At 43.6% G+C, this 24,428-nt stretch overlaps 1 protein-coding gene across 1 annotated transcript in view; it reads left to right on the top strand.

Moving 5' to 3' along the window:
* Positions 1-24,428, top strand: part of LOC129827213 (copper-transporting ATPase 1-like) — a 140,481-nt gene that overhangs the window by 23,649 nt on the left and 92,404 nt on the right. Inside the window, 3 exon segments of the mRNA XM_055887950.1 lie at positions 1,376-1,518; positions 1,707-1,910; positions 21,604-21,824. Coding sequence (XP_055743925.1) covers positions 1,376-1,518; positions 1,707-1,910; positions 21,604-21,824 — 568 coding nt within the window.

Consider the following 24,428-nt stretch of genomic DNA (forward strand, 5'->3'; position numbering starts at 1 on the left):
ATATTATCAACACTAGCATATACGCCCAATATATTATCAACACTAGCATAACACTTAGAATACACACCCAATATATTATCAACACTAGCATAACACTTAGAATGCACACCCAATATACACTACCATTCAAAGTTTGGGGTCACTTAGAAATGTCCTTGTTTTTGAAAGAAAAGCACATTTTTTGTCCCTTTAAAATAACATCAAATTGATCAGAAATACAGTGTAGACATTGTTAATGTTGTAAATGACTATTGTAGCTGGAAACAGCAGATTTTTTTATGGAATATCTACATAGGCGTGCAGAGGCCAGCAGAGGCCAGCATCGCCTCTTCACTGTTGACGCTGAGACTGATGTTTTGCGGGTACTATTTAATGAAGTTGCCATTTAAGGACTTGTGAGGCATCTGTTTCTCAAACTAGACACTCTAAAGTACTTGTCCTCTTGCTCAGTTGTGCACCGGGGCCTCCCACTCCTCTTTCTATTCTAGTTAGATATCTACGCCTATGTAGATATTCCATATAAAATCAGCCGTTTCCAGCTACAATAGTCATTTACAACATTAACAATGTCTACACTGTATTTATGATCAATTTGATGTTATTTTAATGGACAAAAAATTGGCTTTTCTTTCAATAAAAAGGACATTTCTAAGTGACCCCAAACTTTTGAATGGTAGTGTATTGCTTCATTTTAAATTCTGGTATGGATATTGGAACATATCCTTAGGAGTTTCCAACGATTTAATCCATTGTGTTGCTGAATCTATAATCCCCCTCTATCTATAACCATTGTCTGTCTATAACCACCCTCTCTCTCTCGGTCCCTCCCTCTCTCTCTCACCTACCTCCCCCTCCCTCTCTCTCTCACCTACCTACCTCTCCCTCTCTCTCTCTCTCTCTCTCTCTCTCTCTCTCTCTCTCTCTCTCGCTCTTCCTGTCTCTCTCTCGCTCTTCCTGTCTCTCTCTCGCTCTTCCTGTCTCTCTCTCGCTCTCCCTCTCTCTCTCTCTCTCTCTCTCTCTCTCTCTCTCTCTTTCGCTCTTCCTGTCTCTCGCTCTTCCTGTCTCTCGCTCTTCCTGTCTCTCGCTCTTCCTGTCTCTCTCTCGCTCTTCCTGTCTCTCCCTGTCTCTCTCTCTCTCTCCCTGTCTCTCTCTCTCTCGCTCTCTCTCTCGCTCTCTCTCTCGCTCTTCCCGTCTCTCGCTCTTCCCGTCTCTCGCTCTTCCCGTCTCTCGCTCTTCCTGTCTCTCTCTCTCTCTCTCTGCCTCTCTCTCTCCCTCTGCCTCTCTCTCTGCCTCTCTCTGCCTCTCTCTCTGCCTCTCTCCCTGTTTCTCTCTACCTCCCTCCCCTCCCTGTCTCTCTCCCTCTCTCTCTGCGTAGGTCTGCTATTTGCCATGATAGCCATAGCAGACACGGTGAAGCCAGAGGCAGGTTTAGCGGTTCACACCCTGCAGGCCATGGGTCTGGAGGTGATTCTGATGACTGGAGACAACAGCAAGACAGCACGGGCTATCGCTGATCAGGTAGGGGACAGGACTGGATTGGCTTGGGATTGTTATGAATGTATGTATATAAACCAAGACATTCTTTAAAGATGAAAAGGAATGTTGTTTTGTAAGTCACTCTGGATAAGAGCATCTGCTAAAGAACCCAAATGTGGTTTTATTGTGGCTTATGAACTGTCATTTAGCTGTCTCTCTGTCTCCTCCAGGTGGGAATCAAGAAGGTGTTTGCAGAGTTGCTGCCGTCCCACAAGGTGGCCATGGTAGAGCAGCTGCAGCAGGCAGGGAAGAGGGTGGCCATGGTGGGTGACGGGGTCAACGACTCGCCCGCTCTGTCCATGGCAGACGTTGGCATCGCCATAGGAACGGGCTCTGACGTGGCCATAGAGGCAGCTGACGTGGTGCTGATCAGGGTGAGGAGAAGAGGGCAAGACTGGGTGTATGGATGGATGTTTACCTGCCTGGTTAAATGTTAATATGCCTGTCTGATAATCTCTACATGTTAATATGTCTGTCTGATAATCTCTACATGTTAATATGTCTGTCTGATAATCTCTACATGTTAATATGTCTGTCTGATAATCTCTACATGTCAATATGTCTGTCTGATAATCTCTACATGTCAATATGTCTGTCTGATAATCTCTACATGTCAATATGTCTGTCTGATAATCTCTACATGTCAATATGTCTGTCTGATAATCTCTACATGTCAATATGTCTGTCTGATAATCTCTACATGTCAATATGTCTGTCTGATAATCTCTACATGTTAATATGTCTGTCTGATAATCTCTACATGTTAATATGTCTGTCTGATAATCTCTACATGTCAATATGTCTGTCTGTCTCAAGGTTTCCGTTATCTGGTAATAGCTGTTTTTTGGCCAAAAAAATGAAATGAAAAATGAATAGCTGATGAATAAAATATTAATTGCCCGGGACGAAAGAAAAAAAATCCCATTGCAAAATGATGCTTTTTAGCCTATTCATTGATGGAAATACCAGTCGATGGAAATACATTTGACCGGGCATGCTTATTGGTCTATAGGTTCATTTGCATAATTTAGTGGAATTAAATTGGAGCTTCGTTAGTCGTTGTGTATCATATTCATCACAGCATGATGAGCGGAAATCTGTCAGACAGAGCGAGAGCAGCTGCTGCAGCTTCTCAAACAGCCCGTTCGTTGCTGCTGGAGTGAAACATGCTTTTTATAAGTGCACAACAATTGGAAATGCAAATGTGTGTTAAAACCTGTTTATTTCTCAACTGGTAATTGAAGCTCGCTTTAAAGACCCTTGTTCCCTTCGGTCTCAACGTAGACTTTGATCTGAAGCCATTCTTGTGATTATTGTGCCATTGTAATTGTTAGTAAGCTTGTGTAGTCTAAAATTAATCTATCATCCTTCATCTGAGCTCCTAGAGTGTGCGGCTCTCCTTTGTTTTCAAATTGAAGCTCGCTTGCCATTTAAAGTGTATAGACAACGGTAGGCAGACAGCAGTATACATTTTGAAAACATATACCTAATTGTTTGAAACCTGAACATTTTACTTCATATTATCCGGTATGTCTTACCTTGCTTCAAAGTAGCTTAGCCAAAATCCTACCATATATATCATGGAGGAAATTATTTTATAAAGACTTCCATATGCCATTGAAGCCAGTAGAATTTTTCTCTCATGTTCTATTGGTTTTCAAATCAACTTTCTTTCATTGTCCAGTAGCCAAAGGCACAATCCCAGTCATATTAGCAACCCAGGCTAGTTGTTGACAATCCCAGTCATATTGGCAACCCAGGCTAGTTGTTGACAATCCCAGTCATATTAGCAACCCAGGCTAGTTGTTGACAATCCCAGTCATATTGGCAACCCAGGCTAGTTGTTGACAATCCCAGTCATATTAGCAACCCAGGCTAGTTGTTGACAATCCCAGTCATATTAGCAACCCATGCTAGTTGTTGATAATCCTAGTCATATTAGCAACCCAGGCTAGTTGTTGACAATCCCAGTCATATTAGCAACCCAGGCTAGTTGTTGACAATCCCAGTCATATTAGCAACCCAGGCTAGTTGTTGACAATCCCAGTCATATTAGCAACCCAGGCTAGTTGTTGACAATCCCAGTCATATTAGCAACCCAGGCTAGTTGTTGACAATCCCAGTCATATTAGCAACCCAGGCTAGTTGTTGACAATCCCAGTCATATTAGCAACCCGGGCTAGTTGTTGACAATCCCAGTCATATTAGCAACCCAGGCTAGTTGTTGACAATCCCAATCATATTAGCAACCCAGGCTAGTTGTTGACAATCCCAGTCATATTAGCAACCCAGGCTAGTTGTTGACAATCCCAGTCATATTAGCAACCCAGGCTAGTTGTTGACAATCCTTAGATCTCCCTTCTTTCTAAGTTCCTCAGTCACATGAAACCGCTCACATGTAGAGAGCCTTTTTGACAACAGTGTTTACCTGCTAACTGCATTATAGAATGCACATTCACATGTAGAGGGCCTGTTTGACAACAGTGTTTACCTGCTAACTGCATTATAGAATGCACATTCACATGTAGAGGGCCTGTTTGACAACAGTGTTTACCTGCTAACTGCATTATAGAATGCACATTCACATGTAGAGGGCCTGTTTGACAACAGTGTTTACCTGCTAACTGCATTATAGAATGCACATTCACATGTAGAGGGCCTGTTTGACAACAGTGTTTACCTGCTAACTGCATTATAGAATGCACATTCACATGTAGAGGGCCTGTTTGACAACAGTGTTGTCCTGCTAACTGCATTATAGAATGCACATTCACATGTAGAGGGCCTTTTTGACAACAGTGTTTACCTGCTAACTGCATTATAGAATGCACATTCACATGTAGAGGGCCTGTTTGACAACAGTGTTTACATGCTAACTGCATTATAGAATGCACATTCACAGGTTGCCTACTGCCTTGTGTACATTGCTGTGATTATAATGTGAAGAAATAATAGTTGATCAACATTTTAATAACATAAACGTTCTCATCTGTTGCATCAGACTTGTTGCTTTTAAACGTTTTATTTATGTAGTCTAGGCCTACTGGTTGTATGAATGTGGGATCTATCGTCCCACAACTGTCCCAGTCTGTTTTGAATAGGCTATTTATTTCTGAGACAGAACAACATGCTGAACAACAAAAATAGGTAAATGTTTCTACTATGGGGGTTATTAGATATTAATTCAGTAAGAAGGAACGCATCCTGTTGGAATTCAGTAAGAAGAAACGCATCCTGTTGGAATTCAGTAAGAAGGAACGCATCCTGTTGGAATTCAGTAAGAAGGAACGCATCCTGTTGGAATTCAGTAAGAAGGAACGCATCCTGTTGGAATTCAGTAAGAAGGAACGCATCCTGTTGGAATTCAGTAAGAAGGAACGCATCCTGTTGGAATTCAGTAAGAAGGAACGCATCCTGCTGGAATTCAGTAAGAAGGAACGCATCCTGTTGGAATTCAGTAAGAAGGAACGCATCCTGTTGGAATTCAGTAAGAAGGAACGCATCCTGTTGGAATTCAGTAAGAAGGAACGCATCCTGTTGGAATTCAGTAAGAAGGAACGCATCCTGTTGGAATTCAGTAAGAAGGAACGCATCCTGTTGGAAATCAGTAAGAAGGAACGCATCCTGTTGGAAATCAGTAAGAAGGAACGCATCCTGTTAGAATTCCGTAAGAAGGAACGCATCCTGTTGGAATTCCGTAAGAAGGAACGCATCCTGTTGGAATTCAGTAAGAAGGAACGCATCCTGTTGGAATTCAGTAAGAAGGAACGCATCCTGTTGGAATTCAGTAAGAAGGAACGCATCCTGTTGGAATTCAGTAAGAAGGAACGCATCCTGTTGGAATTCAGTAAGAAGGAACGCATCCTGTTGGAAATCAGTAAGAAGGAACGCATCCTGTTGGAAATCAGTAAGAAGGAACGCATCCTGTTAGAATTCCGTAAGAAGGAACGCATCCTGTTGGAATTCCGTAAGAAGGAACGCATCCTGTTGGAATTCAGTAAGAAGGAACGCATCCTGTTGGAATTCAGTAAGAAGGAACGCATCCTGTTGGAATTCAGTAAGAAGGAACGCATCCTGTTGGAATTCAGTAAGAAGGAACGCATCCTGTTGGAATTCCGTAAGAAGGAACGCATCCTGTTGGAATTCCGTAAGAAGGAACGCATCCTGTTGGAATTCCGTAAGAAGGAACGCATCCTGTTGGAATTCCGTAAGAAGGAACGCATCCTGTTAGAATTCCGTAAGAAGGAACGCATCCTGTTGGAATTCAGTAAGAAGGAACGTATCCTGTTGGAAATCAGTAAGAAGGAACGCATCCTGTTGGAATTCAGTAAGAAGGAACGCATCCTGTTAGAATTCCGTAAGAAGGAACGCATCCTGTTAGAATCCCGTAAGAAGGAACGCATCCTGTTGGAATTCAGTACGAAGGAACGCATCCTGTTGGAATTCAGTAAGAAGGAACGCATCCTGTTGGAATTCAGTAAGAAGGAACGCATCCTGTTGGAATTCAGTAAGAAGGAACGCATCCTGTTGGAATTCAGTAAGAAGGAACGCATCCTGTTGGAATTCAGTAAGAAGGAACGCATCCTGTTGGAATTCAGTAAGAAGGAACGCATCCTGTTGGAATTCAGTAAGAAGAAACGCATCCTGTTGGAATTCAGTAAGAAGGAACGCATCCTGTTAGAATTCCGTAAGAAGGAACGCATCCTGTTAGAATCCCGTAAGAAGGAACGCATCCTGTTGGAATTCAGTACGAAGGAACGCATCCTGTTGGAATTCAGTAAGAAGGAACGCATCCTGTTGGAATTCAGTAAGAAGGAACGCATCCTGTTGGAATTCAGTAAGAAGGAACGCATCCTGTTGGAATTCAGTAAGAAGAAACGCATCTTGTTGGAATTCAGTAAGAAGGAACGCATCCTGTTGGAATTCAGTAAGAAGGAACGCATCCTGTTGGAATTCAGTAAGAAGGAACGCATCCTGTTGGAATTCAGTAAGAAGAAACGCATCCTGTTGGAATTCAGTAAGAAGGAACGCATCCTGTTAGAATTCAGTAAGAAGGAACGCATCCTGTTGGAATTCAGTAAGAAGGAACGCATCCTGTTGGAATTCAGTAAGAAGGAACGCATCCTGTTGCAATTCAGTAAGAAGAAACGCGTCCTGTTGGAATTCAGTAAGAAGGAACGCATCCTGTTAGAATTCAGTAAGAAGGAACGCATCCTGTTGGAATTCAGTAAGAAGGAACGCATCCTGTTGGAATTCAGTAAGAAGGAACGCATCCTGTTGGAATTCAGTAAGAAGGAACGCATCCTGTTGGAATTCAGTAAGAAGGAACGCATCCTGTTGGAATTCAGTAAGAAGAAACGCATCCTGTTGGAATTCAGTAAGAAGGAACGCATCCTGTTGGAATTCAGTAAGAAGGAACGCATCCTGTTAGAATTCAGTAAGAAGGAACGCATCCTGTTGGAATTCAGTAAGAAGAAACCCATCCTGTTGGAATTCAGTAAGAAGGAACGCATCCTGTTGGAATTCAGTAAGAAGGAACGCATCCTGTTGCAATTCAGTAAGAAGAAACGCGTCCTGTTGGAATTCAGTAAGAAGGAACGCGTCCTGTTAGAATTCAGTAAGAAGGAACGCATCCTGTTGGAATTCAGTAAGAAGGAACGCATCCTGTTGGAATTCAGTAAGAAGAAACGCATCCTGTTGGAATTCAGTAAGAAGAAACGCATCCTGTTGGAATTCAGTAAGAAGGAACGCATCCTGTTAGAATTCAGTAAGAAGGAACGCATCCTGTTGGAATTCAGTAAGAAGGAACGCATCCTGTTGGAATTCAGTAAGAAGAACGCATCCTGTTGGAATTCAGTAAGAAGGACGCATGCTGTTAGAATTCGGTAAGAAGCAACGCATCCTGTTGGAATTCGGTAAGAAGGAACGCATCCTGTTAGAATTCGGTAAGAAGGAACGCATCCTGTTGGAATTCGGTAAGAAGAAACGCATCCTGTTGGAATTCGGTAAGAAGGAACGCATCCTGTTGGAATTCGGTAAGAAGGAACGCATCCTGTTGGAATTCGGTAAGAAGGAACGCATCCTGTTGGAATTCAGTAAGAAGGAACGCATCCTGTTGGAATTCAGTAAGAAGGAACGCATCCTGTTGGAATTCAGTAAGAAGGAACGCATCCTGTTGGAATTCAGTAAGAAGGAACGCATCCTGTTGGAATTCAGTAAGAAGGAACGCATCCTGTTGGAATTCAGTAAGAAGGAACGCATCCTGTTGGAATTCAGTAAGAAGGAACGCATCCTGTTGGAATTCAGTAAGAAGGAACGCATCCTGTTGGAATTCAGTAAGAAGGAACGCATCCTGTTGGAATTCAGTAAGAAGGAACGCATCCTGTTGGAATTCAGTAAGAAGGAACGCATCCTGTTGAAATTCAGTAAGAAGGAACTCATCCTGTTGGAATTCAGTAAGAAGGAACGCATCCTGTTAGAATTCAGTAAGAAGGAAAGCATCCTGTTGGAATTCAGTAAGAAGGAACGCATCCTGTTGGAATCCCGTAAGAAGGAACGCATCCTGTTGGAAATCAGTAAGAAGGAACGCATCCTGTTAGAATTCCGTAAGAAGGAACGCATCCTGTTGGAATTCAGTAAGAAGGAACGTATCCTGTTGGAAATCAGTAAGAAGGAACGCATCCTGTTGGAATTCAGTAAGAAGGAACGCATCCAGTTGGAATTCAGTAAGAAGGAACGCATCCTGTTGGAATTCAGTAAGAAGGAACGCATCCTGTTGGAATTCAGTAAGAAGGAACGCATCCTGTTGGAAATCAGTAAGAAGGAACGCATCCTGTTGGAATTCAGTAAGAAGGAACGCATCCTGTTGGAATTCAGTAAGAAGGAACGCATCCTGTTGGAATTCAGTAAGAAGGAACGCATCCTGTTGGAATTCAGTAAGAAGAAACGCATCCTGTTGGAATTCAGTAAGAAGGAACGCATCCTGTTGGAATTCAGTAAGAAGGAACGCATCCTGTTAGAATTCAGTAAGAAGGAACGCATCCTGTTGGAATTCAGTAAGAAGAAACGCATCCTGTTGGAATTCAGTAAGAAGGAACGCATCTGTTGGAATTCAGTAAGAAGGAACGCGTCCTGTTGCAATTCAGTAAGAAGAAACGCGTCCTGTTGGAATTCAGTAAGAAGGAACGCGTCCTGTTAGAATTCAGTAAGAAGGAACGCATCCTGTTGGAATTCAGTAAGAAGGAACGCATCCTGTTGGAATTCAGTAAGAAGAACGTATCCTGTTGGAATTCAGTAAAAAGAACGCATCCTGTTGGAATTCGGTAAGAAGGACGCATCCTGTTAGAATTCGGTAAGAAGGAACGCATCCTGTTGGAATTCGGTAAGAAGGAACGCATCCTGTTGGAATTCGGTAAGAAGCAACGCATCCTGTTGGAATTCGGTAAGAAGGAACGCATCCTGTTGGAATTCGGTAAGAAGGAACGCATCCTGTTGGAATTCGGTAAGAAGGAACGCATCCTGTTGGAATTCAGTAAGAAGGAACGCATCCTGTTGGAATTCAGTAAGAAGGAACGCATCCTGTTGGAATTCAGTAAGAAGGAACGCATCCTGTTGGAATTCAGTAAGAAGGAACGCATCCTGTTGGAATTCAGGAGGAAGGAACGCATCCTGTTGGAATTCAGTAAGAAGGAACGCATCCTGTTGGAATTCAGTAAGAAGGAACGCATCCTGTTGGAATTCAGTAAGAAGGAACGCATCCTGTTGGAATTCAGTAAGAAGGAACGCATCCTGTTGAAATTCAGTAAGAAGGAACGCATCCTGTTGGAATTCAGTAAGAAGGAACGCATCCTGTTAGAATTCAGTAAGAAGGAACGCATCCTGTTGGAAATCAGTAAGAAGGAACGCATCCTGTTGGAATTCAGTAAGAAGGAACCTATCCTGTTGGAATTCAGTAAGAAGGAACGCATCCTGTTGGAATTCAGTAAGAAGGAACGCATCCTGTTAGAATTCAGTAAGAAGGAACGCATCCTGTTGGAATTCAGTAAGAAGAAACGCATCCTGTTGGAATTCAGTAAGAAGGAACGCATCCTGTTGGAATTCAGTAAGAAGGAACGCATCCTGTTGGAATTCAGTAAGAAGGAACGCATCCTGTTAGAATTCAGTAAGAAGGAACGCATCCTGTTGGAATTCAGTAAGAAGGAACGCATCCTGTTGGAATTCAGTAAGAAGGAATGCATCCTGTTGGAATTCAGTAAGAAGGAACTCATCCTGTTGGAAATCAGTAAGAAGGAACTCATCCTGTTGGAAATCAGTAAGAAGGAACGCATCCTGTTGGAAATCAGTAAGAAGGAACGCATCCTGTTGGAAATCAGTAAGAAGGAACGCATCCTGTTGGAATTCAGTAAGAAGGAACGCATCCTGTTGGAATTCAGTAAGAAGGAACGCATCCTGTTGGAATTCAGTAAGAAGGAACGCATCCTGTTGGAAATCAGTAAGAAGGAACCCATCCTGTTGGAAATCAGTAAGAAGGAACGCATCCTGTTGGAAATCAGTAAGAAGGAACGCATCCTGTTAGAATTCCGTAAGAAGGAACGCATCCTGTTAGAATCCCGTAAGAAGGAACGCATCCTGTTGGAATTCAGTAAGAAGGATCGCATCCTGTTGGAATTCAGTAAGAAGGAACGCATCCTGTTGGAATTCAGTAAGAAGGAACGCATCCTGTTAGAATTCAGTAAGAAGGAACGCATCCTGTTGGAATTCAGTAAGAAGGAACGCATCCTGTTAGAATTCAGTAAGAAGGAACACATCCTGTTGGAATTCAGTAAGAAGAAACGCATCCTGTTGGAATTCAGTAAGAAGAAACGCATCCTGTTGGAAATCAGTAAGAAGGGATGCATCCTGTTAGAATTCAGTAAGAAGGAACGCATCCTGTTGGAATTCGGTAAGAAGGAACGCATCCTGTTGGAATTCGGTAAGAAGGAACGCATCCTGTTGGAATTCGGTAAGAAGGAACGCATCCTGTTGGAATTCGGTAAGAAGGAACGCATCCTGTTGGAAATCAGTAAGAAGGAACGCATCCTGTTAGAATTCCGTAAGAAGGAACGCATCCTGTTGGAATTCAGTAAGAAGGAACGTATCCTGTTGGAAATCAGTAAGAAGGAACGCATCCTGTTGGAATTCAGTAAGAAGGAACGCATCCAGTTGGAATTCAGCAAGAAGGAACGCATCCTGTTGGAATTCAGTAAGAAGGAACGCATCCTGTTGGAATTCAGTAAGAAGGAACGCATCCTGTTGGAAATCAGTAAGAAGGAACGCATCCTGTTGGAATTCAGTAAGAAGGAACGCATCCTGTTGGAATTCAGTAAGAAGGAACGCATCCTGTTGGAATTCAGTAAGAAGGAACGCATCCTGTTGGAATTCAGTAAGAAGAAACGCATCCTGTTGGAATTCAGTAAGAAGGAACGCATCCTGTTGGAATTCAGTAAGAAGGAACGCATCCTGTTAGAATTCAGTAAGAAGGAACGCATCCTGTTGGAATTCAGTAAGAAGAAACGCATCCTGTTGGAATTCAGTAAGAAGGAACGCATCTGTTGGAATTCAGTAAGAAGGAACGCGTCCTGTTGCAATTCAGTAAGAAGAAACGCGTCCTGTTGGAATTCAGTAAGAAGGAACGCGTCCTGTTAGAATTCAGTAAGAAGGAACGCGTCCTGTTGGAATTCAGTAAGAAGGAACGCATCCTGTTGGAATTCAGTAAGAAGAACGTATCCTGTTGGAATTCAGTAAGAAGAACGCATCCTGTTGGAATTCGGTAAGAAGGACGCATCCTGTTAGAATTCGGTAAGAAGGAACGCATCCTGTTGGAATTCGGTAAGAAGGAACGCATCCTGTTGGAATTCGGTAAGAAGGAACGCATCCTGTTGGAATTCGGTAAGAAGGAACGCATCCTGTTGGAATTCGGTAAGAAGGAACGCATCCTGTTGGAATTCAGTAAGAAGGAACGCATCCTGTTGGAATTCAGTAAGAAGGAACGCATCCTGTTGGAATTCAGTAAGAAGGAACGCATCCTGTTGGAATTCAGTAAGAAGGAACGCATCCTGTTGGAATTCAGGAGGAAGGAACGCATCCTGTTGGAATTCAGTAAGAAGGAACGCATCCTGTTGGAATTCAGTAAGAAGGAACGCATCCTGTTGGAATTCAGTAAGAAGGAACGCATCCTGTTGGAATTCAGTAAGAAGGAACGCATCCTGTTGAAATTCAGTAAGAAGGAACGCATCCTGTTGGAATTCAGTAAGAAGGAACGCATCCTGTTAGAATTCAGTAAGAAGGAACGCATCCTGTTGGAAATCAGTAAGAAGGAACGCATCCTGTTGGAATTCAGTAAGAAGGAACCTATCCTGTTGGAATTCAGTAAGAAGGAACGCATCCTGTTGGAATTCAGTAAGAAGGAACGCATCCTGTTAGAATTCAGTAAGAAGGAACGCATCCTGTTGGAATTCAGTAAGAAGAAACGCATCCTGTTGGAATTCAGTAAGAAGGAACGCATCCTGTTGGAATTCAGTAAGAAGGAACGCATCCTGTTGGAATTCAGTAAGAAGGAACGCATCCTGTTAGAATTCAGTAAGAAGGAACGCATCCTGTTGGAATTCAGTAAGAAGGAACGCATCCTGTTGGAATTCAGTAAGAAGGAATGCATCCTGTTGGAATTCAGTAAGAAGGAACTCATCCTGTTGGAAATCAGTAAGAAGGAACTCATCCTGTTGGAAATCAGTAAGAAGGAACGCATCCTGTTGGAAATCAGTAAGAAGGAACGCATCCTGTTGGAAATCAGTAAGAAGGAACGCATCCTGTTGGAATTCAGTAAGAAGGAACGCATCCTGTTGGAATTCAGTAAGAAGGAACGCATCCTGTTGGAATTCAGTAAGAAGGAACGCATCCTGTTGGAAATCAGTAAGAAGGAACCCATCCTGTTGGAAATCAGTAAGAAGGAACGCATCCTGTTGGAAATCAGTAAGAAGGAACGCATCCTGTTAGAATTCCGTAAGAAGGAACGCATCCTGTTAGAATCCCGTAAGAAGGAACGCATCCTGTTGGAATTCAGTAAGAAGGATCGCATCCTGTTGGAATTCAGTAAGAAGGGATGCATCCTGTTAGAATTCAGTAAGAAGGAACGCATCCTGTTGGAATTCGGTAAGAAGGAACGCATCCTGTTGGAATTCGGTAAGAAGGAACGCATCCTGTTGGAATTCAGTAAGAAGGAACGCATCCTGTTGGAAATCAGTAAGAAGGGATGCATCCTGTTAGAATTCAGTAAGAAGGAACGCATCCTGTTGGAATTCGGTAAGAAGGAACGCATCCTGTTGGAATTCGGTAAGAAGGAACGCATCCTGTTGGAATTCAGTAAGAAGGAACGCATCCTGTTGGAATTCAGTAAGAAGGAACGCATCCTGTTGGAATTCAGTAAGAAGGAACGCATCCTGTTGGAATTCAGTAAGAAGGAACGCATCCTGTTGGAATTCAGTAAGAAGGAACGCATTCTGTTGGAATTCAGTAAGAAGGAACGCATCCTGTTGAAATTCAGTAAGAAGGAACGCATCCTGTTGGAATTCAGTAAGAAGGAACGCATCCTGTTAGAATTCGGTAAGAAGGAACGCATCCTGTTGGAATTCGGTAAGAAGGAACGCATCCTGTTGGAATTCAGTAAGAAGAAACGCATCCTGTTGGAATTCAGTAAGAAGGAACGCATCCTGTTGGAATTCAGTAAGAAGGAACGCATCCTGTTGGAATTCAGTAAGAAGGAACGCATCCTGTTGGAAATCAGTAAGAAGGAACGCATCCTGTTGGAAATCAGTAAGAAGGAACGCATCCTGTTAGAATTCCGTAAGAAGGAACGCATCCTGTTAGAATCCCGTAAGAAGGAACGCATCCTGTTGGAATTCAGTAAGAAGGATCGCATCCTGTTGGAATTCAGTAAGAAGGGATGCATCCTGTTAGAATTCAGTAAGAAGGAACGCATCCTGTTGGAATTCGGTAAGAAGGAACGCATCCTGTTGGAATTCGGTAAGAAGGAACGCATCCTGTTGGAATTCAGTAAGAAGGAACGCATCCTGTTGGAAATCAGTAAGAAGGGATGCATCCTGTTAGAATTCAGTAAGAAGGAACGCATCCTGTTGGAATTCGGTAAGAAGGAACGCATCCTGTTGGAATTCGGTAAGAAGGAACGCATCCTGTTGGAATTCAGTAAGAAGGAACGCATCCTGTTGGAATTCAGTAAGAAGGAACGCATCCTGTTGGAATTCAGTAAGAAGGAACGCATCCTGTTGGAATTCAGTAAGAAGGAACGCATCCTGTTGGAATTCAGTAAGAAGGAACGCATTCTGTTGGAATTCAGTAAGAAGGAACGCATCCTGTTGAAATTCAGTAAGAAGGAACGCATCCTGTTGGAATTCGGTAAGAAGGAACGCATCCTGTTAGAATTCGGTAAGAAGGAACGCATCCTGTTGGAATTCGGTAAGAAGGAACGCATCCTGTTGGAATTCAGTAAGAAGAAACGCATCCTGTTGGAATTCAGTAAGAAGGAACGCATCCTGTTGGAATTCAGTAAGAAGGAACGCATCCTGTTGGAATTCAGTAAGAAGGAACGCATCCTGTTAGAATTCAGTAAGAAGGAACGCATCCTGTTGGAATTCAGTAAGAAGAAACGCATCCTGTTGGAATTCAGTAAGAAGGAACGCATCCTGTTGGAATTCAGTAAGAAGGAACGCATCCTGTTGGAATTCAGTAAGAAGGAACGCATCCTGTTAGAATTCAGTAAGAAGGAACGCATCCTGTTGGAATTCAGTAAGAAGGAACGCATCCTGTTAGAATTCAGTAAGAAGGAACGCATCCTGTTGGAATTCAGTAAGAAGGAACTCATCCTGTTGGAAATCAGTAAGAAGGAACTCATCCTGTTGGAAATCAGTAAGAAGGAACGCATCCTGTTGGAAATCAGTAAGAAGGAACGCATCCTGTTGGAAATCAGTAAGAAGGAACGCATCCTGTTGGAATTCAGTAAGAAGGAACGCATCCTGTTGAAATTCAGTAAGAAGGAACGCATCCTGTTGGAATTCAGTAAGAAGGAACCCATCCTGTTGGAAATCTGTAAGAAGGAACGCATCCTGTTGGAAATCAGTAAGAAGGAACGCATCCTGTTAGAATTCCGTAAGAAGGAACGCATCCTGTTAGAATCCCGTAAGAAGGAACACATCCTGTTGGAATTCAGTAAGAAGGATCGCATCCTGTTGGAATTCAGTAAGAAGGAACGCATCCTGTTGGAATTCAGTAAGAAGGAACGCATCCTGTTAGAATTCAGTAAGAAGGAACACATCCTGTTGGAATTCAGTAAGAAGAAACGCATCCTGTTGGAATTCAGTAAGAAGAAACGCATCCTGTTGGAATTCAGTAAGAAGGAACGCATCCTGTTGGAATTCAGTAAGAAGGAACGCATCCTGTTGGAATTCAGTAAGAAGGGATGCATCCTGTTAGAATTCAGTAAGAAGGAACGCATCCTGTTAGAATTCAGTAAGAAGGAACGCATCCTGTTGGAATTCAGTAAGAAGGAACGCATCCTGTTGGAATTCAGTAAGAAGGAACGCATCCTGTTGGAATTCAGTAAGAAGGAACGCATCCTGTTGGAATTCAGTAAGAAGGAACGCATCCTGTTGGAATTCAGTAAGAAGGAACGCATCCTGCTGGAATTCGGTAAGAAGGAACACATCCTGTTAGAATTCGGTGAGAAGGAACGCATCCTGTTGGAATTCGGTAAGAAGGAACGCATCCTGTTGGAATTCAGTAAGAAGAAACGCATCCTGTTGGAATTCAGTAAGAAGGAACGCATCCTGTTAGAATTCAGTAAGAAGGAACGCATCCTGTTGGAATTCAGTAAGAAGGAATGCATCCTGTTGGAATTCAGTAAGAAGGAACGCATCCTGTTGGAATTCAGTAAGAAGGAACGCATCCTGTTGGAATTCAGTAAGAAGGAACGCATCCTGTTGCATCCTCAAATACAATCCTCAAATTGTTCTGTTAAAATGAATTACCATAATGTAAATGTGATTTCTGTCATTCTGAGCACCGTGGGTGGACGCCCTAATCAGATTACTTATTCTGAGCACCGTGGGTGGACGCCCTAATCAGGTTACCTATTCTGAGCACCGTGGGTGGACGCCCTAATCAGGTTACCTATTCTGAGCACCGTGGGTGGACGCCCAAATCAGGTTACCTATTCTGAGCACCGTGGGTGGACGCCCTAATCAGGTTACCTATTCTGAGCACCGTGGGTGGACGCCCTAATCAGGTTACCTATTCTGAGCACCGTGGGTGGACGCCTTAATCAGGGTCAGGTACATTTCTCAAATGTCCGGTGAATAAAAAAGTTGTTTTTCAGTCTCTCGGTCCCTGCTTTGATGCACCTGTACTGACCTCGCCTTAGGGATGATAGCGGGGTAAACGGGCAGTGGCTCGGGTGGTTGTTGTCCTTGATGATCTTTATGGCCTTCCTGTGACATCGGGTGGTGTAGGTGTCCTGGAGGGAAGGTAGTTTGCCCCCAGTGATGCGTTGTGCAGACCTCACTACCCTCTGGAGAGCCTTACGGTTGTGGGCGGAGCAGTTGCCGTACCAGGCGGTGATACAGCCCGACAGGATGCTCTCGATTGTGCATCTGTAGAAGTTTGAGTGCTTTTGGTGACAAGCTGAATTTCTTCAGCCTCCTGAGGTTGAAGAGGCGCTGCTGTGCCTTCTTCACAACGCTGTCTGTGTGGGTGGACCAATTCAGTTTGTCCGTGATGTGTACACCGAGTAACTTAAAACTTTCCACCTTCTCCACTACTGTCCCGTCGATGTGGATAGGGGGGGTGCTCCCTCTGCTGTTTCCTGAAGTCCACAATCATCTCCTTTGTTTTGTTGACGTTGAGTTTGAGGTTATTTTCCTGACACCACACTCCGAGGGCCCTCACCTCCTCCCTGTAGGCCGTCTCGTCGTTGTTGGTAATCAAGCCTACCACTGTAGTGTCGTCCGCAAACTTGAAGATTGAGTTGGAGGTGTGCATGGCCACGCAGTCGTGGGTGAACAGGGAGTACAGGATAGGGCTCAGAACGCACCCTTGTAGGGCCCCAGTGTTGAGGATCAGCGGGGTGGAGATGTTGTTACCTACCCTCACCACCTGGGGGCGGCCCGTCAGGAAGTCCAGGACCCAGTTGCACAGGGCGAGGTCGAGACCCAGGGTCTCGAGCTTGATGACGAGTTTGGAGGGTACTATGGTGTTAAATGCTGAGCTGTAGTCGATGAACAGCATTCTCACATAGGTATTCCTCTTGTCCAGATGAGTTAGGGCAGTGTGGTTGCGATTGCGTCGTCTGTGGACCTATTGGGTCGGTAAGCAAATTGGAGTGGGTCTAGGGTGTCAGGTAGGGTGGAGGTGATATGGTCCTTGACTAGTCCCTTGACTAGTCTCACGTAGAGATGTCTGTTTCATCCCTACGTGTTAACATGTCTGTTTCATCCCTACGTGTTAACATGTCTGTTTCATCTCTACGTGTCAACATGTCTGATTCATCTCTACGTGTCAACGTGTCTGATTCATCTCTACGTGTCAACGTGTCTGATTCATCTCTACGTGTCAACATGTCTGATTCATCTCTACGTGTCAACATGTCAACATGTCTGATTCATCTCTACGTGTCTGATTCATCTCTACGTGTCTGTTTCATCTCTACGTGTCAACATGTCTGATTCATCTCTACATCTCTACATGTCAACGTGTCTGATTCATCTCTACGTGTCTGATTCATCTCTACGTGTCAACGTGTCTGATTCATCTCTACGTGTCTGATTCATCTCTACATCTCTACGTGTCAACGTGTCTGATTCATCTCTACGTGTCAACGTGTCTGATTCATCTCTACGTGTCAACGTGTCTGATTCATCTCTACGTGTCTGATTCATCTCTACATCTCTACGTGTCAACGTGTCTGATTCATCTCTACGTGTCAACGTGTCTGATTCATCTCTACGTGTCAACGTGTCTGATTCATCTCTACGTGTCTGATTCATCTCTACGTGTCAACGTGTCTGATTCATCTCTACGTGTCTGATTCATCTCTACGTGTCTGATTCATCTCTACGTGTCAACGTGTTATGATTCATCTCTACGTGTCAACGTGTCTGATTCATCTTTACGTGTCTGATTCATCTCTACGTGTCAACGTGTCTGATTCATCTCTACGTGTCTGTTTCATCTCTACGTGTTATGATTCATCTCTACGTGTCAACGTGTCTGATTCATCTCTATGTGTCTGATTCATCTCTACGTGTCTGTTTCATCTCTACGTGTCTACGTGTCTGATTCATCTCTACGTGTCAACGTGTTATGATTCATCTCTACGTGTCAACATGTCTGATTCATCTCTACGTGTCTGATTCATCTCTACGTGTCAACGTGTCTGATTCATCTCTACGTGTCTGATTCATCTCTACGTGTCAACATGTCTGATTCATCTCTACGTGTCTGATTCATCTCTACGTGTCAACATGTCTGTTTCATCTCTACGTGTCTGATTCATCTCTACGTGTCAACGTGTCTGATTCATCTCTACGTGTCAACATGTCTGATTCATCTCTACGTGTCAACATGTCAACATGTCTGATTCATCTCTACGTGTCTGATTCATCTCTACGTGTCTGTTTCATCTCTACGTGTCAACATGTCTGATTCATCTCTACATCTCTACATGTCAACGTGTCTGATTCATCTCTACGTGTCTGATTCATCTCTACGTGTCAACGTGTCTGATTCATCTCTACGTGTCTGATTCATCTCTACATCTCTACGTGTCAACGTGTCTGATTCATCTCTACGTGTCAACGTGTCTGATTCATCTCTACGTGTCAACGTGTCTGATTCATCTCTACGTGTCTGATTCATCTCTACATCTCTACGTGTCAACGTGTCTGATTCATCTCTACGTGTCAACGTGTCTGATTCATCTCTACGTGTCAACGTGTCTGATTCATCTCTACGTGTCTGATTCATCTCTACGTGTCAACGTGTCTGATTCATCTCTACGTGTCTGATTCATCTCTACGTGTCTGATTCATCTCTACGTGTCAACGTGTTATGATTCATCTCTACGTGTCAACGTGTCTGATTCATCTTTACGTGTCTGATTCATCTCTACGTGTCAACGTGTCTGATTCATCTCTACGTGTCTGTTTCATCTCTACGTGTTATGATTCATCTCTACGTGTCAACGTGTCTGATTCATCTCTACGTGTCTGATTCATCTCTACGTGTCTGTTTCATCTCTACGTGTCTACGTGTCTGATTCATCTCTACGTGTCAACGTGTTATGATTCATCTCTACGTGTCAACATGTCTGATTCATCTCTACGTGTCTGATTCATCTCTACGTGTCAACGTGTCTGATTCATCTCTACGTGTCTGATTCATCTCTACGTGTCAACATGTCTGATTCATCTCTACGTGTCAACATGTCTGTTTCATCTCTACGTGTCTGATTCATCTCTACGTGTCAACGTGTCTGATTCATCTCTACGTGTCAACATGTCTGATTCATCTCTACGTGTCAACGTGTCTGATTCATCTCTACGTGTCAACATGTCTGATTCATCTCTACGTGTCAACGTGTCTGATTCATCTCTACGTGTCTGATTCATCTCTACGTGTCAACGTGTCTGATTCATCTCTACGTGTCTGATTCATCTCTACGTGTCAACATGTCTGATTCATCTCTACGTGTCTGATTCATCTCTACGTGTCAACATGTCTGTTTCATCTCTACGTGTCTGATTCATCTCTACGTGTCAACGTGTCTGATTCATCTCTACGTGTCAACATGTCTGATTCATCTCTACGTGTCAACGTGTCTGATTCATCTCTACGTGTCTGATTCATCTCTACGTGTCTGATTCATCTCTACGTGTCAACGTGTCTGATTCATCTCTACGTGTCTGATTCATCTCTACGTGTCTGATTCATCTCTACGTGTCTGATTCATCTCTACGTGTCTGATTCATCTCTACGTGTCAACGTGTCTGTTTCATCTCTACGTGTCTGATTCATCTCTACGTGTCAACATGTCTGTTTCATCTCTACGTGTCAATGTGTCTGATTCATCTCTACGTGTCAAGGTGTTATGATTCATCTCTGTGTTAATAAACTCAGCAAAAAAAGAAACGTCCTCTCACTGTCAACTGCGTTTATTTTTAGCAAACTTAACTTAACATGTGTAAATATTTTTATGAACATAACAAGATTCAACAATTGAGACATAAACTGAACAAGTTCCACAGACATGTGACTAACAGAAATGGAATAATGTGTCCCTGAACAAAAGGGAGGGTCAAAATCAAAAGTAACAGTCAGTATCTGGTGTGGCCACCAGCTGCATTAAGTACTGCAGTGCATCTCCTCCTCATGGACTGCACCAGATTTGCCAGTTATTGCTTTGAGATGTTACCCCACCACAAAGGCACCTGCAAGTTCCCAGACATTTCTGGGGGGGAATGGCCCTAGCCCTCACCCTCCGATCCAACACGTCCCAGACATTCTCATTGGGATTGAGACCCGGCTCGTCGCTGGCCATGGCAGAACACTGACATTCCTGTCTTGCATGAAATCCCGCACAGAATGAGCAGTATGGCTGGTGGCATTGTCATGCTGCAGGGTCATGTCAGGATGAGCCTGCAGGAAGGGTACCACATGAGGGAGGAGGATGTCTTCCCTGTAACGCACAATGTTGAGATTGCCTGGAATGACAACAAGCTCAGTCCGATGATGCTGTGACACACCGCCCCAGACCATGACGGACCCTCCACCTCCAAATCGATCCCGCTCCAGAGTACAGGCCTCGGTGTAACGCTCATTCCTTCGACAATAAACACGAATCCGACCATCACCCCTGGTGAGACTAAACCGTGACTCGTCAGAGAAGAACACTTTTTGCCAGTCCTGTCTGGTCCAGCGATGGTGGGTTTGTGCCCATAGGCGACGTTGTTGCCGGTGATGTTTGGTGAGGACCTGCCTTACAACAAGCCGACAAGCCCTCAGTCCAGCCTCTCTCAGCCTATTGCGGACAGTCTGAGCACTGATGGAGGGATTGTCCGTTCCTGGTGTAACTCGGGCAGTTGTTGTTGCCATCCTGTCCCTGTCCCGAAGGTGTGATGTTCGGATGTACCGATCCTGTGCAGGTGTTGTTACACGCAGTCTGCCACTGTGAGGACGATCAGCTGTACGTCCTGTCTCCCTGTAGCGCTGTCTTTGGCGTCTCACAGTATTGACATTGCAATTTATTGCCCTGGCCACATCTGCAGTCCTCATGCCTCCTGCAGCATGCCTAAGGCACGTTCACGCAGATGAGCAGGGACCCTGGGCATCTTTCTTTTGGTGTTTTTCAGAGTCAGAAGAAAGGCCTCTTTAGTGTCCTAAGTTTTCATAACTGTGACCTTAATTGCCTACCATCTGTAAGCTGTTAGTGTCTTAACGACCGTTCCACAGGTACATGTTAATTAATTGTTTATGGTTCATTGAACAAGCATGGGCAACAGTGTTTAAACCCTTTACAATGAAGATCTGTGAAGTTATTTGGATTTTTACAAATGATCTTTGAAAGACAGGGTCCTGAAAAAAGGACGTTTCTTTTTTTTCTGAGTTTGTCTGCTAGTCTCTACATGTTAATGTGTCTGTCTGCCTCCCTGTCCTTTGTCTGCCTCCCTGTCCTTTGTCTGCCTCCCTGTCCTTTGTCTGCCTCCCTGTCCTCTGTCCGCCTCCAAAATTTGTTTTTATGAATTGCAAGATGTTATAGTAATGGTAAAGCTCACTCTATCATATACTACGTTTTTTTTCATCTCACCATCTCTCTCTTTCTCTTTCTTTCTTTCCCTCCCCATCTCTGTTTCTCTCTCTCCCTCTCTCTCCCCATCTCTCTTTCTCCCCCATCACACTCTCTCTCTCTCTTTTCCACTGTCTCTCTACCCCCATCACTCTCTCTACCTCTCTCTCCACTGTCCACAGAATGACCTGCTGGATGTGGTGAGGAGTATTGACCTTTCCAAGAAGACCGTCAAGAGAATCAGGATCAACTTTGGGTTTGCTCTGGTCTATAACCTGCTGGGGATCCCTGTCGCTGCTGGTGTGTGCATGCCTCTTGGTCTGGTTCTCCAGCCATGGATGGGTTCTGCTGCCATGGCCCTGTCCTCTGTCTCGGTGGTGCTGTCCTCTCTACTACTCAGATGGTGAGTTACCAGACCAGGAGCCAGTTTACCAGCAAGCTGTGGTGTGTGTGTGGGTGGAGTGGCTCTCCTAACCACCCTCATCTTGCAGTTACTCTAAATCCAGAACTGAACTGACACTTGTAGTGTCTTAGTGTGTTATGGTTTCTGTTTCTGTGTGTATCTAACTCTCCTGTCTCTGTTTGTATCTAACTCTCCTCTCTCTGTTTGTATCTAACTCTCCTCTCTCTCTGTTTGTAGTTACACTAACTCTCCTCTTCTCTCTCTGTTTGTAGTTACACTAACTCTCCTCTCTCTCTCTGTTTGTAGTTACACTAACTCTCCTCTCTCTCTGTTTGTAGTTACACTAACTCTCCTCTCTCTCTCTGTTTGTAGTTTCACTAACTCTCCTCTCTCTCTGTTTGTAGTTACACTAACTCTCCTCTCTCTCTCTGTTTGTAGTTACACTAACTCTCCTCTTCTCTCTCTGTTTGTAGTTACACTACCTCTCTCCTCTCTCTGTTTGTAGTTACACTAACTCTCTCCTCTCTCTGTTTGTAGTTTCACTAACTCTCCTCTCTCTCTGTTGGTAGTTTCACTAACTCTCCTCTCTCTCTGTTTGTAGTTACACTAACTCTCCTCTCTCTCTGTTTGTAGTTTCACTAACTCTCCTCTCTCTCTGTTTGTAGTTACACTACCTCTCTCCTCTCTCTGTTTGTAGTTTTACTAACTCTCCTCTCTCTCTGTTTGTAGTTACACTACCTCTCTCCTCTCTCTGTTTGTAGTTTCACTAACTGTCCTCTCTCTCTCTCTCTGTTTGTAGTTACACTAACTGTCCTCTCTCTCTCTCTGTTTGTAGTTACACTACCTCTCTCCTCTCTCTCTGTTTGTAGTTTGACTAACTCTCCTCTCTCTATCTGTTTGTAGTTACACTAACTCTCCTCTCTCTCTCTGTTTGTAGTTACACTAACTCTCCTCTCTCTCTCTGTTTGTAGTTTCACTAACTCTCCTCTCTCTCTGTTTGTAGTTACACTAACTCTCCTCTCTCTCTGTTTGTAGTTTCACTAACTCTCTCCTCTCTCTCTGTTTGTAGTTTCACTAACTCTCCTCTCTCTCTGTTTGTAGTTTCACTAACTCTCCTCTCTCTCTGTTTGTAGTTACACTAACTCTCCTCTTTCTCTGTTTGTAGTTTCACTAACTCTCCTCTCTCTCTGTTTGTAGTTACACTATCTCTCTCCTCTCTCTGTTTGTAGTTTCACTAACTCTCCTCTCTCTCTCTGTTTGTAGTTACACTACCTCTCTCCTCTCTCTGTTTGTAGTTTTACTAACTCTCCTCTCTCTCTGTTTGTAGTTACACTAACTCTCCTCTCTCTCTCTGTTTGTAGTTACACTATCTCTCTCCTCTCTCTGTTTGTAGTTTCACTAACTCTCCTCTCTCTCTCTGTTTGTAGTTACACTACCTCTCTCCTCTCTCTGTTTGTAGTTTCACTAACTGTCCTCTCTCTCTCTCTCTGTTTGTAGTTACACTACCTCTCTCCTCTCTCTCTGTTTGTAGTTTCACTAACTCTCCTCTCTCTATCTGTTTGTAGTTACACTAACTCTCCTCTCTCTCTCTGTTTGTAGTTACACTAACTCTCCTCTCTCTCTCTGTTTGTAGTTACACTAACTCTTCTCTCTCTCTCTGTTTGTAGTTTCACTAACTCTCCTCTCTCTCTGTTTGTAGTTACACTAACTCTCCTCTCTCTCTCTGTTTGTAGTTACACTAACTCTCCTCTCTCTCTCTGTTTGTAGTTACACTAACTCTCCTCTCTCTCTCTGTTTGTAGTTACACTAACTCTCCCCTATCTCTCTGTTTGTAGTTACACTAACTCTCCTCTCTCTCTCTGTTTGTAGTTACACTAACTCTCCTCTCTTTCTCTGTTTGTAGTTACACTAACTCTCCTCTCTCTCTCTGTTTGTAGTTACACTAACTCTCCTCTCTCTCTCTCTGTTTGTAGTTACACTAACTCTCCTCTCTCTCTCTCTGTTTGTAGTTACACTAACTCTCCTCTCTCTCTGTTTGTAGTTACACTAACTCTCCTCTCTCTTTGTTTGTAGTTTCACTAACTCTCCTCTCTCTCTGTTTGTAGTTACACTACCTCTCTCCTCTCTCTGTTTGTAGTTTCACTAACTCTCATCTCTCTCTGTTTGTAGTTACACTACCTCTCTCCTCTCTCTGTTTGTAGTTTCACTAACTCTCCTCTCTCTCTGTTTGTAGTTTCACTAACTCTCCTCTCTCTCTGTTTGTAGTTTCACTAACTCTCCTCTCTCTCTGTTTGTAGTTACACTACCTCTCTCCTCTCTCTGTTTGTAGTTACACTACCTCTCTCCTCTCTCTGTTTGTAGTTTCACTAACTCTCCTCTCTCTCTGTTTGTAGTTTCACTAACTCTCCTCTCTCTCTGTTTGTAGTTTCACTAACTCTCCTCTCTCTCTGTTTGTAGTTACACTAACTGTCCTCTCTCTCTCTCTGTTTGTAGTTACACTACCTCTCTCCTCTCTCTCTGTTTGTAGTTTGACTAACTCTCCTCTCTCTATCTGTTTGTAGTTACACTAACTCTCCTCTCTCTCTGTTTGTAGTTACACTAACT

Source organism: Salvelinus fontinalis, chromosome 29, assembly GCF_029448725.1.
Source record: "Salvelinus fontinalis isolate EN_2023a chromosome 29, ASM2944872v1, whole genome shotgun sequence".
NCBI lineage: Eukaryota > Metazoa > Chordata > Actinopteri > Salmoniformes > Salmonidae > Salvelinus > Salvelinus fontinalis.